The 15341-nt window shown below is 42.6% G+C and overlaps 1 protein-coding gene and 1 pseudogene across 1 annotated transcript; both read left to right on the top strand.

Annotated features, from left to right (window-relative positions):
- The first annotated feature begins 1021 nt into the window (after window positions 1-1021).
- LOC141987983 (interferon beta-like) lies at window positions 1022-2245 on the top strand. The gene is made up of 2 exons (XM_074953809.1): window positions 1022-1595; window positions 2202-2245. Exons 1-2 carry the CDS (start codon window positions 1022-1024, stop codon window positions 2243-2245), a joined length of 618 nt encoding a protein of 205 aa, XP_074809910.1.
- A 4202-nt stretch (window positions 2246-6447) lies between these two features.
- LOC141987982 (interferon beta-like) lies at window positions 6448-8465 on the top strand (annotated as a pseudogene).
- The last annotated feature ends 6876 nt before the right edge of the window (window positions 8466-15341 follow it).

Here is a 15341-nt window from a genome sequence, read left to right as displayed (position 1 = left end):
TACCAGCCACACAATCTTTTTGGACAACTCCCTTCCATGTCACTACACCACATCACTGGGAACTACTCAGAAGTGCCCGAGAAGACAGCATGTTCACACCCTTCAACTGTACCTGTTCCTTGGGCTTTTCACAACTGGTATCAGGCTCTTAAGTAAACCTCACAGTTTCTCAGTGCTCTCTGTCCATCCTCTGGTATTGGCCTACACACATGGTTTTTCATCTCTCATATTTCAAATGGCCAGGAAATTGCAAGAGATTAATAGAGACTTCTCTGGCCCCAATCTCCCACAGGAATTCTTTCCAGGCTTATCAAATATTAAGAGGTCCCTATAGTATTACTCCCTCTCAAAGGCTGGAAGGAAGGAATGAGACAGCCAGAGCATAGCAGGCTTTTCTGATTTTGAGTGCCACACCAGAAAGGGAAAGTTTTCCACCTGCTGGCAAAGTGAAGGAACAGCAGCTTTACACATCACTTCACTGCTGTTATTTGCAGAGTCTAGCAAAAAGAAGCTCTGCAGTAGTTCCCCCCATGTGCCAAAATTCATTGTTATCACTTAAAAGCATGGATAGTCTTGCTGATGTGACAGACATTCAGACCTGCCTAGCAGTGCTAACTACAGGAACTTGGGAGCAGACAGACAGGTCCCTACTCTAACCTGTAACTGGATGACACTGTTCATCATCATATTCTTCTTACCCTTTACATTTTCGTTATCTAAGAGGGCAGGGGGGACCGAAGGAAAGAAATGTTGGGGTTCAGTAATATTAAAGTAGTTACCAACGGTGATTTGGTTCTTCTAACGACTTGTTCGCTTCCACTAACTAAAAAGAAGGAAACCAAAAGTAAAAACCTCAAGCAGAAAAAACCCTGAAAAGTAGAAAGTGATGAAAGAAAAATCTTTTCCGACAGAATGCTTAAATTCAGAGACAGGGGTCGAAAACACAAAAGTTTACAGAAGACCTTGAACAGACATCAGTTGCTCAAGTTCTACACAAACACAGGGAATCTAAGACATCATCATGATCAGCAGGACTTTGCTGCAATTTTGCCTCGTGCTGCTCTTCTCCAGTGAAATCTCATGTCTGGACTGTAACAGGCTGCATGTTCTACAAACCAGAATGAACAGCGAGAGTTTAAAGCGTCTGGAGAAAATGGGTGGCAACTTTCCCTTCCAATGTCTAAATGAAAGGACAGCTTTCAAGGCCAGAGATATCCTCAAGCTCCGACTGTCCCACCAAGAAAATGCCAAGGTAGCCATCCAGCAGATCCTCCAAGAGCTCTTCCATATCTTTAACAACAATCTCACCCAAGCTGCCTGGAATGGGACTTCCATAAAGGAATTCCAAAATGGACTTCACCAGCAGATTGAGAAGCTGGAGACGTGTTTGAGTGCTGAGATGGAAAAGGAGGTAACCTACCCAGGAAATGAGAACCTCCTGCTCACCAGCCTCAAAATGAAGAGATACTTCCAGACAATAGAGGATTTCCTGAAAGAAAAGCAATACAGCCGGTGTGCCTGGGAGATCATCCGTGTGGAAATATCCAGATGTTTCCTTATGCTCGACAAACTCACCAAGAGACTTGAAAATGAAGGTACCATCTTTTCTTTTTTCCTAGAAAAACTCAAATAATATTATTTGAATAAAACAGCTGGTGAAAGATGGCTGATAGGGTTATAACTCCTAATACGTCGGGCCCAATCTTTCTCCCACAGTAATTTTATGCATACAGCTATTTCAAACGCGTGCTCAAATCTTTTCAGAGTAGCATATAATTTACTGCTTCTCTACCACACACAACATTCTATACGAAAAATAGACAAATATATCATAACTGCTAACTAAAGACAAAATATTGTTCAGTGATAACTAACTATGCCAAATAGAAAAGAACAGTGAGAAGCCCCCTTTCAACAACTGCCTCGTTAGACAACGTTCCAGTTAGGACACCAGAAAACGGGGGGTCTGTGTTCACACTCTTCTATCCCATCAGCTCATTTTGCAAATAGGGATGGCTGGGGGTTCTTATTCTGCTTTTCTTTCGTTTACCACTAAATTCAACAGCTTTAGTAACAACAAATTTTGATGACAAGTGCACTAAGGCTCAGGATTTAGGATTTGACATCTGGTTAGAAAAAGATGGCCTCTATTTGGCATTTGAATCTCTCCATCTTTGAACCATTCCCCTTTTTCATTCCAGCACGTGATGCTTCCAGTAATGATGCTATGAAAACAGCTGAATGAAACTGCACCTCCACTGGAGTCCTTCCTCTCTAAATTGATTCTCGAATCAGCAGCTTTCGAGACTCCTATCAGTCCATCTTGAATTAAGCAAACTGCCAAACTTCAACTGCACTATTTATGGCCTCCTTGCCATTACCAGACTGATTTATTCACATGAGAAGATTTTGCTGAAAATAGCCCAGAGAAACCCAGAAAGAGACTGTCAAAGTGGCCATCCACGAGATCCTCCAACAGATTTCCTACATCCAGGGGTGAAAGTAACTTAAAGGACTTACCAGTGTGCCACAGTCCTGAGCAGGGGGTTGGGCCTGAACCGGAAGAGGCGTGGCCTCAACCGGAAGAGGCCCAGCCTTTAAATCCCACGTCTTTAAATCCCGGGCTACCAGCTGCAGAGGCGGCTGGGTGTACTGGAGCTCGGGGTGATTTAAAGGGCCTAGGGCTCCATCCGCCGCTACCGCAGTGGAGCCCCGGGCCCTTTCAATCGACGAAAGAGCCCCAGGGGCTCTCGGCTGCCTCCGCTACCCCAGGGCTTGGGGCTCTAGTGGAGATTTAAAGGGCCCGCATCGGCTGGAACCCCAGGCTCTTTAAATCTTTAAATCGCTGTCCGAGCCCCCTGCCAGAGCCCCCGGTGTAGCAGCGGTGGCCAGGGGCTTCGGTGGGGATTTAAAGGGCCCTTTAAATCATGGCCTGAGCTGCCTCCGCTACTCAGCGGCTCTGGCAGCAGGGCTCTGGCGGCAATTTAAAGGGCCTTGGGCTCTGGCCGCTGCCAGGAGCCCAAAACGCTTTAAATGGCCAGCCTCAGGAAGCCGATCTGGTATGGCAACGTGTACCGGCTAGTGCCAGTATTTCGGACTGGACCGCCTTACTTTCACCTCTGCCTGCATCTCATGCAAAATACCCTCACAAGCTGCCTGGAACGACAGTCGCATGGAAAGATCCTGACATGGACTCATAAGCAAGGGAAACTTCTGGAGGTGTATTTTGTGGCAAGGATAACAAAGAAAGAAGAATATCCCAGTTTCTAGGTCACTTATAATTAGGCACTCTGAAATTTTAAACTAGTGCAAATATATATTCTTTTCCTGCACTGTGAAAAGATTTTCAGATCATTTTACTGGATTTGTAAAAGTGTTTTTATGTTGATCCATTTATATTTATTCACAATATGAATGTATTGCTTTTATTTATTTTTTCAGAGGTTTTATAATATTTATAAATAAATATTTATTTCTACAAAATAGCAACCTACAGCAGTAGTGATTTGTACTAATTAGATTTTTTTTAAAATACAGAGACCCAATAAAAATCTTCTCTTGTTTTCCCTTAAGACTCCAGTTCAGCAAAGGACTTGTAAACTTTTGCCTAACTTTAAGTACACGAGCTTTCCTTTGACATAAGTAGTTAAACTTGAGAACATGCTCAAGTACATTGTGAACATAAACCCTGATTCAGCAGTGACTCCATAAGAAACAAAGCGAGGGTAACTAGTTTGACCACTCCAACAGACCACACACCACACACCACAACCTCAACTCCGCAGCTTTTGTGTTTCTGCCAGTTAACAGATCATTTTCACCCACAACATTTGTAGTTGCAAGTGTTTGGAGCAGTAGCTCATTGTGATGTAATGAAAGGGAGGATGGAGACACAGGCATTCTAAGGGGAAGACTTCAGGCTGTCGTGGTACAAAGTTGCTTGTCCCCTTCCTCCCCAATGAGATGTGTGCGAACTGTCAGGTTTCCATGTGCGCAGACTCCGTATCTCCCCTACCACCACCATCAGGGAGGCTTATGTGGGTCTAATTTTCCCCCTCCGCCACTCAGGTTTGGGTACACTTGGCTCACAAACACTATCAAGCTTGTACATACCTAACCCCTCCTGTCATTCAGGCTTGTAAGCATCTGCTGCTGCTTCCCTTTGCTCTCCCCTGGGTGCTCCCAAAACAAGCGTGTGTGCTTAGGGACTGCATGTTGCACCAATAACCACCAGCTGAAGGAGCACAGTGCATCAAAATTTCAGTTGAGCTGTGAATGACTAAAAATTACCCTAAACCCAATAGTTAAAAATTACCCGAAAGCAAAAAACAAAAACAAAAACCATCCATTGGACCAAATCTTGTAAGGATCTCGTTGCCAAGTTTGGGTATGTAGATAGCTCTTCAAAAATACTATTACTCAGTCCCATCATTGTCTAGCATTAATTTAAGTCACACTCTAAATCTGGAGATTTCTTATTTAAAAGTTTTTGAAGAAGTCAAACAACCACTACATTAAATGTTCAAATAGTAAAAAAACAAAGTGTGTGTGAATTTTTACACTGATTGGGGAAAAACTGCCTTTGGGAAAAAAACCAGGAAGGTATGTCCCATTTTAAATCCCTTTTGTAACACAGTCCAAACTATGGTGTCTCTAATAGGAGACTAAATTCTTCACAGTCAACAGATGGCAGCATTGCAAAAGCTTTTGCCCTCTGTTCTCTACAGCTGAGGGGTTCTCAAACATCTCATTATGTGGGCCTCATCTTACAAAAATTGATCCTTTCCCCTCCCATTCAGGATCAGGTAACATTTGTGTGGCAGGTACACCAAATGCTTACAAAGAAAGGTAGTACTAGAAACACATTTATATAATTTTAGCGGTCTTTAAAGGAACATGGGATCCACCAGTTCTCTGAAGACCATCCCCCAGTACTCCATGTACTACCACTGATTCAGGAAACTCAGTTTGGCACCTGCTGGTTTAGAGGCATGTACAAGGAGTTAACTCTTAAAACAAATGCCTCTCCTTTCTTGTGGTGCAGTTTTTTCCAAGAGCTGTAGCCATCAGCTGTCCAAGTTCTTTCCTGCCCAAATCTTTCTCCTTTCATTCATTCCTTCATGTAGTTGGAGCCAAAGGTTATATTGATACAACACAATCATCTGAGAATAATAAGAGCAAAATTAGACTGCATGAAAAGGTCAAGGATGACAAAATCACCACCCCCATAATTTATCCCCCCCCCTCTGATGGAACATGGCCGTCATATAGCACTTGGAGGCATTCAAACTCTTCAGACTCTAACTGCTTTGTTCCTCATGGAGTGCAGTGGGGAACCTCCTGACATTCATCCCATCATATTGTTTATAAGCTGTGCTATGTGGAAAAAATCCATTCATCTATTGAAGAAGCCATTTGATGACATGTATCATCTAAGATTTCAGGCCTTCCTGTGGGAAAGCCAACCACAGGGGGATAAAAAGGGAGGAACATGCTAATAATACATCCCCACTTCAGCTCACTTTTATCCCTCCGCTGGCAGGCAGGAGGGGATACTCACAGGTTTGTCCCCAGCCTTCATCATAGAAGCAGATGAGCCTGTGGCTTCTACACAGAACACTAGGTCTTTTCACACAGAGCTACTGAGTTTCTGCATCAGTTGTTGGGCCCACTCAGAGCCCCGTTCCGGTCCCTGTCAGCGAGGTTCCATTCCAGCCATGAAACCAGGGCTTCCTTCAGACTGCAGTTGCCTCAGACACTCTCTGTAGGTGTCCTTTTTGTGCAGCTGACATGGAGAGATACACCCACCAGACCTGTAGTAGCACTGCCCCAGCTCAATGCGCGTCTGCTCATTCCAGGCCCCACACATGGGTCATAACTGTATGGAGAACACCCCTAGAGGGAACTGGGTGCAAAAGCTTCTGACTCCACGGCACTTCAATTCACCCCACACACACTTCCATGTGGCACAGGGAAGAGGCATAAGCAGAGGGCTCTACCCCTGCATGGATCCTCTGCAGCAGGCTCTGAGGTCCTTGTAACCAAGTTTTCTCAAATAATAGACTGGTTCTTTGCCTACTTGCTGCAGGGAAGATGAAAGTAGGGGTGCTGGGGTTGAGCAGCATCACATAATGTTAGCAAGTAAATGCATGGTCTCCATCATATACAGGGTTTACAGTTTTGTTCAATGGCTTTCAGCAGCCACACAACAACAAGTATTTCAGTGCCCCTAAATTGCTGTCACCGTATAGATTTACTGAAAAAGATGATTTGGCTCCCCTGCTCCACATTACCCTGTGATTACTTTGTTACCTTATCCTCTCCCAGTATTCATACTACAGTACTTATTTCCCTCTCTCCTCAACATCTTCTCTGGACTTCACCCTCGTGTGGGATAAACATCCCCAACACCCATGGAAAGTAATGCGAGAATGGAGAGCGTAGTGCATGGCAATCTGGGGGCTCTGGTAAGTCTGCTTTCTCTGCACTATTCAGAAACTTTCATGTAGCTGATGCAAGACTCTGATAGTTCTTATCAAAGTGCAGGAAGCCTTGGGAGACTCTAACCAAATTAATATGCACAGAAATGTTTTCATGGTTTCTTCATGTGATTCTTCCTTTCTGATTTCAGTGAAAAGAGTTTACTTTTTGGATGAAAACACATTTTCCTGCCACAATGGCAAAATCCAGCACAACAGTCTGTGCTAGGGGAAGAGAACCAGAAAATGAAATGTGACCACAGGAAACAAAGAGGCTAAAACAAAGCAGAAGAATTTCCCTGCCCACTCCAAGGAGAAAACAAAAAAGTTAAGAGAAGGAACTAGCAAAAACGGTGAACACTGATTTTGATTTTTAAAAAATTCTTCGAATGACTATACCGAGGGACATGCCTCTTAAAAATACAAATCAGGACTTCTCTTCATAACCTCCTTCTGGCCGCACTGGAAATCACAATCATCCATGTGGGTACCTGTCTAGTATCTGTAACTAATTGCTCATCCTGTTTTACGAATTACCCTCCATTTTTCACCACTGTCAGCTACTCAGAGTGACTAATAGGACAACATGTTCACACCGTCTAACTGCATCGATTGCTCAGCTTCAGTATATACATTGAGATCTGGAAGTAAACAAAAAATGAAAAAAGATTCCATTCTCTCAGAGCTCACTCTCTGTCTCCTGTGTTTTCCTAGAAGGAAGACACCGATATTTTCTGGTGTCTACATATTAAGTGTGCTTTTCAGGTTGCATGACTGAAGTTGAAATTTACCATTATTTTTGGGAGGCCTAACACAGGTGCTGCCATACCCCCTGGCTTGAAGTGGTTTCCTTCATATTCACGGTTTACAGTTTGGTTCAATGGCTCTCAACAGCCCCACTACACAAACTGTTCCAGCTCCCCTGAGGCCAACCCTTTCCTCCCACTTCCTCCAGGCCTCAAAACTTTAAATATACCTAAACTAGTTTTGTCTGTCAAATGTAGGAAGTGATGAATGAGAAAAGTGTCGGGTTTGATGAATTGGCGGTCTTCTCATTACCACTTCTGAAGTGTGGATGATCTTTTTAAATTAGATCTTTAAATTAATGCATCATGAAAAGCCTGTATGTCTGTGGATCCAGCATAAGTGAAAGTGGTTTGGTCACTTTCACAACAATACAAAAAGGAGGAAATGTGGTAAAAGAATCTAGAAAGCAGTGAATTATACAGAAAGAAAAAGACTGAAGCCTCCAGGAGGGAAAAACCTTTAAAAAAAACCAGAAAATGATGAAACAAAAATTCTGCAGCAAATTATTTAAAATCAGAGACATGAAGGAAAGACACAGCAGTCTACATAGGACCCTCAACAAACTCCAGGCTCAAGGTTCCACACAAAGAAAAGAAGTGGAAGACATCGGCATGATGTTTGCTGCACATTTGCCTCATACTGCTCTTCTCCACTGAAATCTCATCTCAGCTCTGTACCATGCTTCACTTCCAGCAGAACAAAGTGAACAAAGAGAGCTTGGAGCTTCTGGAGAAAGTGAGCGGAAATCTCCCCTCACAATGCATAAATGAAAGGGCAGCTTTCAAACCCACCCAGGATGTCCTCCAACTCCCAGTGTCCCAGAAGGAGAATGCCAAGATGGCAATTCAAGAGATCCTCCAAGAGATCTTCAACATCTTTAGCAAAAACCTCACCCAAAGTGCTTGGGATGGGGCTTTCATAGTCAGGTTCCAAAATGGCTTTTACCAGCAAATTCAGCGGCTGGAGGCATGTTTGAGAGCACAGACAGAGAAGGGCTTAACCAACCCGGAAAGTCAGGACCTCCGGATCACCAGTCGGAGAGTGAAAAAATACTTTCAGGGGATAGATGCTTTCCTGAAAGAAAAGCAATACAGCCTGTGTGCCTGGGAGATCATTCGCGTGGAAATACCCAGATGTTTTGTGCTGGTTGACAAACTCACTCGAAGGCTGAGTAACTAAGGTACAGTACAAAACTTTTCCCTGGAGTAAATGAATTCACATTAAGGTAATTTATACAGCTGAACAGAGATAACGGATATTTTATAACTCAGCTTATATAGGGCCTGATCTTTCTTCTATAGGATCAGTGGCCAAATCGCAACTGATTTCCATGGCAGCAGCTTTAGGCTCTTCCTGTCCTGTCCTGGAAATGGATTTTCAGTGACATGGATTTACTTTTTGGTGTTTCTACTATTGTTTATTTTTGCACATCTTCATAATCTCTCACATATCAGTACCGTTGTGCAGTAGGGAATTGGCAGACCATGCAACGAAGTACACATATGTGGAATCCTTCGGCACCTCATCAGCACTTTGTGGTGTGGGAGGGAAGGAAGTATCATTATCTGATGACCAAAGTACTCTGACTTCGACATACATACTGTGTTTCTACTATTAATTAATCTGTCCTCATGAGAACTACTTCTAGTATTCCAAGGTTTGAGAAGCTTCCTAGAGACTTTTTAAAAAAATATGAAAATACTAAAAGACTTGCGCGCTTACGTGCGGAAAAGATATTTTCATTTAATTTCTTGAGATCAATTCAATGAAAATTATATTTTTTCCCTTTGTGTTAGACTATTTCCAATTTCATTTCAGCTCCGGATGCTGCAACTCCTGAGGTGAAGACAGACGGATGCAGTGGAATCCCTCCTCTCTGCAGGTTCTTCCCACAGTGACGTCTAACACTCCATAGTGCTTGACATATTACGCCGTACATTCACTCTCATGAAATTCCAACTGCACAAATTTCATTTTATGTGATAATATTCTGTTCATTTACTCAGGTTTAAAATGCAAAATGAAGGATATCGATGCAAAAAAGTTACAAGACAATTAAGAATTTTAAAAGAAAGGGTTGGACCTTAAACATTGTTGACATTGTGTTTGCTCTATATTTCTATGATCTCTTCTCTGATCCAATCTCACCTCTGAACTGTAACATGCAGTATAACCACTGTATAACAGCATAACACATGTGAACTGGAACAGCTTCCAAACCAGCTCCCTGAGGCGGAAGTTCCATTCAGAGATTCCAACGTAGACTCATCAGCCAGCTGGGCATCTGGAGACAGGTTTGGTTGTAATGATGGAAAGTGGGACTCTTTTACCAGGACGGAAGGACGAACCTTCAGCTCACCAGGATGAAGGTGAAGAGATACCAGTTATTTCCTCTAGCAGACAAGCAGTTCAGCATCAGCGCTGGCAAGAGAATCCAAGTGGAATTACGCAGTTTTCAACTACAGAACGAAGTCACAAAGAAGTTTAGAAATTAAAAATACCAACCTTTTTAGAAGGACTAACTGAAATCCATGAACATTTTAGACATGATTTACAATGAGATGCAGTGGAATTTTAAAAGCTGTTGCGACTATTTATTCTATTTGTGCATTGTGGAAATAGTTTCAGATCATTTTATGATATTTGTAACAGGATATTTATATCAGTCTATTATTTATTGCTCTTATTTATATTTTATCGTAGAATAATTGGAATAAATTTTATTTTATACAAAATGGCAACAGAGTGGTAGTGATTTGGTTAAAAAAAATCCAACCAAACACTCTATTATTGTTCAGCCTTAAAACCCCAAGTCCAGAAAGTACTTATGCACGTGACTTATAGTATGTGACCCATCCTACTGGTGTTCATGCTTCCAGTTGGGAACATACTTAGATACACGGATGAATCAGTGTGCAAGTTCACTGTACTTCCATAGGAAAAAAGGAGGTATGGAGTGATAATTAGTCTTTCCACTGTAACAAACCGTGCACCACACCTGATCTCTGCCTCTTTTTCCTCTGCTACTTTTTCCTTGGTTGTTTTCCCTGAGCAGATAACTTCTTGTTGTGGATGTTTCGTGGAGTAGATGTGCTGGAAGAGGCCAAACTACTGCTGGGGAGGGGGGTGCCGGGGGGAGAAGAGGGCACCAATCAAGACAGTATACACCCTCAAACACACACCAGTTAAGTTACCATTTCATTAGCTTGCTCATAACTCCATCCATCAGGTTTGTGTGACTTCACATACCACCTCCCCACAATACATTTACAAGCACCACCCCGCCCATTAAGTGTGGGCTTCCATGAATGCTCATCATTTGTGTGTCCCACACACACATTCGGTTCCATCATTTTTGTGTGAGCGCAGCACAGACAAAATTCATTCTTGAGTGCACACCACAAACAAAATTACATGTGAGTAATGAGAGCGGGAATAGGGCATTCGAATGAGGAATATCACAGCTTCTCTGTCACCTCTAAAATGCAGCCCCCAGTTTGGGGGTGTCAAGCTTCCTTCCCCACTCTGAACTCTAGGGTACAGATGTGGGGACCTTCATGAAAGACCCTCTAAGCTTATTCTTACCAGCTTAAGTTAAAAACTTCCTCAAGGTACAAACAGGGAAAGAGCCCACTTGGAGAGGTCTTCCCCCCAAAATATCCCCCCAAGCTTTCCTGGGGAAGGCTTGATAAAAATCCTCACCAATTTGCATAGGTGAACACAGACCCAAACCCTTGGATCTTAAGAACAATGAAAAAGCAATCAGGATCTTAAAAGAAGAATTTTAATGAAAGAAACAGTAAAAGAATCACCTCTGTAAAATCAGGATGGTAAATACATTACAGGGTCATCAGATTCAAAATATAGAGAATCCCTCTAGGCAAAACCTTAAGTTACAAAAATATACATTCCATTCAGCGCAACTTATTTACCAGCCATTTAAACAAAAGGAAATCTAATGCATTTCTAGCTAGATTGCTTCCTAACTTTTTACAGGAGTTCTGAAGAGCGTTCCTGATCTGTTCCCGGCAAAAGCATCACACAGACAGACAGACAGACCCTTTGTTCCCCCCCACTCCAGCTTTGAAAGTAACTTATCTCCTCGTTGGACATTTTGGTCAGGTGCCAGCAAGGTTATCCTAGCTTCTTAACCCTTTACAGGTGAAAGGGTTTTGCCTCTGGCCAGGAGGGATTTTACAGTTCTGTATACAGAAAGGTGTTACCCTTCCCTTTATACTTATGACAGGGGGAATACATCAGTCAGTTACTATCCAGGAACAATACTGAATTCTTCTGAAAAAGTCTAACTGCCCCCAACCTCTTCTGTGCGAGAGAGAAACTATTCCCATTCATGCCAGCAGACCTTGAATTAAAAAAGGGGCCATGCTGAGTAGAGAATTCAGTTGAGCTTTTTGACAATATCACCTGTATCATAAAGAGCAGCCAATGCCTGTGGGGAATCCCAGCTCCCATTTCTTAAAAGAGAGGAAAACTGTGTAAATATCCCCCACTGAAGTTCTCCCACATCCTTCCAATGGTGGGCAGGAAGGAGGAGGAGCAGGTTGGACCCCAGCCTTCCTCATGGAAGTGGCTGTCGTTCCATCTCCACACTCAGCAGATTCTATGGTTTCTGCACCGATCAAAAAGGTCTCTCCAGACACAGAGATCTGCAGCATCTCTCTCAGCTCTGGTCCCATTAGATTCTCTACCCCAGTCTTTTCAGTGCCAAGTAGTATTTCCCAGGGCTGCTCCAGGCTGCATGCAGTTGCCCCAGACAACCTTTTAAAGTGTCATTTTTGGGCAGCTGGGATTAGGGTGACCAGATGTCCCGATTTTATCGGGACAGTCCCCATATTTGGAGCTTTGTCGTATCTAGGTGCCTATTACCCCTCACCCCCTGCCCCGATTTTTCACACTTGCTGTCTGGTCACCCTAGCTGGGGTATCAGCTGGGAAGTCTCTGAAGCTTGGCTTGGGCTTCCTCAGCGAGGGGAAATATACAACCCGTGCCTGGATGGTGTGGTGCTCTGTCACCCTCTACTGGCACCTCAACCATTTAGAGATTGAGAAGTCTGCTACAACCCTGGCTTAAGACGCATTATCACATGTTCACACAGTCAAGGCTCATGCACTAAGGTTCAAAGGTTTAAGCCTGCCTGCTGACAACTTCAACCTGTTGGCGTTACAAGTTGGGGCTCATCCAACATGTCAACTGGGAAGTCTTTGAAGCTCAGAATGTGCTTTAACATGTCCTCTCCCAGAAATATACCCAGAGGTGTTTACCTCTTCCAGGGGCCATGTAGTACGTGTAGATTATAATACGGAGACACTTTTCACAGGATTCTAACACACTATTGCTCCTTAATTAATCACTCTGAAATACAGATAATGGAATAAAAATTGTAAACCCTATCCGCAATTCCCTGCCTCAGTTTCCTCAACACACCAGGCCATTCTATGAGCCTGTATCAGAATCACTTGGGGTCATCCAACATCCTTCTGTTGCAATGCATCACTTATATGCACAAAAACAGAGCATTCTCCTCCAGCTCACATAACCTGGCCTTGGCCAGTTCATCCCCTTCCTTCCTCTTGCCCAAATGTCCTGTGGGTCTTCCCCCTGTGATTTATTTTAGAACTTTTTGGTTTTGTCATCTGTCTCTTTGTTGACCTTCAATAACTTTCCACTCCTAACCCCCATTCTCCTTAACACCAACTTCGCCAAACTGGTTTCCCAACTCGGAAACACACTTTTAAAGTTAAGTGTCCCCGTTGTCCTCAGCCTAGTGAGTACCTTCTGGAGGTCCTGTCCAACCGGATGGATACACATAGAAAGAGGTTTCCTATGATGACGAAATTTCATGACAACAACTTCATAATATCACTTTAAAAGTAATAAGTCTTACAGAGACTCCTCCCTTTTCCCCCGGCCTCCGCCTGACACACACACACACACACACACAAACAAATCAAGCCATATGAATCAGGCTTGTGTACACCCAAGTCAGCAATTCTATCCCCCAGTTTTCTGACCAGCTGATGCCAACCCTCCACACCCTCCACATCAGGCGTGTGTGCTCCTTGCCACCAACAACCAGTTTGGTGTACAGGATGGATTAAACTTTCAGTGATAACATCAACAATGCCTAAAGATTACCTAAACCCAACATTTAAAATTATAGTAATAAACCTGCCGGTGGCATCAGATCTAGCGAGGATCCTCCTCTCTACCAAGTTTGGTGTAGGTGGATAGTAGTTCTGAAGAGCTATCAGTCAACAGTAGCGCTGCCAACCACATACTTCAGCCACAGCCTAAACATTTGAGACTAATTCAACATTTATGAAAAATGTTTGGCCCTTTTTAAACATTTTCTGAAATATTTGTACGTGTGAGTTTTTCTTAGAAAAGAACATCTCTGGAGTGAGAAAGTATAAGAAACACTCATATAAATACATATTTTAAAGAGACTTTTCTCCAGAAAAGTTCCTGCAGCCATCTGGAAAGCAGTTTTGAATTTGAAGGCAACCATCCCAGGAACAGACACAATAGCATTGACTCAGGTGAACCATCACACAGAAGAAGTAGCAAATTATGAATAGCAAATACTCATAGGGAAATGAGTGTGGTGACGAGGTCCTGAGCAATCAGAGTGGAATGTGTATAAATCATTTGTCAAATCACTTTAAATAAATCCATTAGCAAATTCTGAATTTATTTGCAGATTTGCCTATTGGAAAAGGGGCTAAACTAATCTCTTATTTCACATTCAAATTAAGCTGGCTGACACTAAAGAAAAATATTCCAATAAAATTTCCTGCTCTTTTCACTGAAGTTTAAATATACAGGATTTCATCAAATTCTAGCAAATATTACACCCAGCTCAGTCTGCATCTAACCTTTCCCAGAAAACAGGCTCATTGCTGATGAAAATATGCTGAGAGACTTTGTGTCTTTATTCCCATAGCTTTCTTACTTGAACAAGAACAGCTAAGATTCAGATTTTTTTAATTTCTCGCTCTTTCATATAACTATTATCTCCTGAAGCTTCAGCTTGCCAGGAAATGCACATGCAGAACTCCCAGTGGAGTAAATGCAAGATTGGGGTGCAGCGCCTCTGGTATGATTGGGTCCCTTATATGGTATACTTATGTACAATAAACTGCCTTCTTTACAGTGACGCTTCCAAATAGTTTAGGCAAATCTCTAGATTATGATTTTTAAAAGTGCTTGAGGTGATGGGAGAGGGAGATGTAAAAGAAGTGACACGAACAGAAATATGGTCATGTTTTCTTCTTTTCCTTCTTTAAAATTAATATGAAAATATTCCTTTTCAATTTTTGGGTCGAAAACCATTCCCCTTCACTGATGGAAACTCCAACATGACAGTCTAGTGCTATGGTATGAAAAACAGAAAGTGAAACTTCCTACAGAAAGAAGGCTGCAAACTTCACTCATCAGCCCACTTGAATTTCAATGCCCAAGCTCAGTGAAATGCACATTGAAAAAAAGAATAAAGCTTGAATGGTGAAAAGGGAAACACGTTTGAAAGTAACATTCATTTTTGTCAGTCACTCTAGCATATTACCAACCATACAGTCTTTTCAAAAAAAAAAGGAGGTAGTGTGGCACCTTAGAGACTAACAAATTGAGCTGTAGCTCACGAAAGCTTGTGCTCAAATAAATTTGTTAGTCTCTAAGGTGCCACAAGTCCTCCTTTTCTTTTTGCGAATACAGACTAACAAGGTTGCTACTCTGAAAGAATATTTTCAGTTATCAGTTTCTTAAGTAAACCTCCCAGTTTCTCAGTGCCCTCTGTCCATCCTCTGCTATTCCCTACACACAGGGACTTTCCTCTCTCATAAGACCGATAGTCTTGCTGATGTAACTTACTGATGAAACAGATGTTTAGTTCTGCCTAGCACTACTAACTACAGATACTTGGGAGTAGACAGACAGGTCCCTACTCCAGCCTGTAACTGGATGAAACAGTTAAGCATCACTCTTCTTACCCTTTAAATTTTCTTTATCTAAGAGGGTGGGGCAGGGGGCCCTAAG

This window comes from Natator depressus, chromosome 5 (assembly GCF_965152275.1).
Source record: "Natator depressus isolate rNatDep1 chromosome 5, rNatDep2.hap1, whole genome shotgun sequence".
NCBI classification, from domain to species: domain Eukaryota; kingdom Metazoa; phylum Chordata; order Testudines; family Cheloniidae; genus Natator; species Natator depressus.
The sequence above is the reverse complement of the archived record's forward strand: the minus strand, read 5'-3'. Positions and strand labels throughout refer to the sequence as shown.

What these genes read in the sequence shown, in the direction of transcription:
- LOC141987983 (XM_074953809.1), top strand. Translation starts at nt 1,022, where the DNA reads ATGATCAGCAGGACTTTGCTGCAATTTTGCCTCGTGCTGCTCTTCTCC. An exon ending in CAAGAGACTTGAAAATGAAG is followed by an intron (nt 1,596 to 2,201) that starts GTACCATCTTTT and finishes TTTTCATTCCAG; the next exon opens with CACGTGATGCTTCCAGTAAT.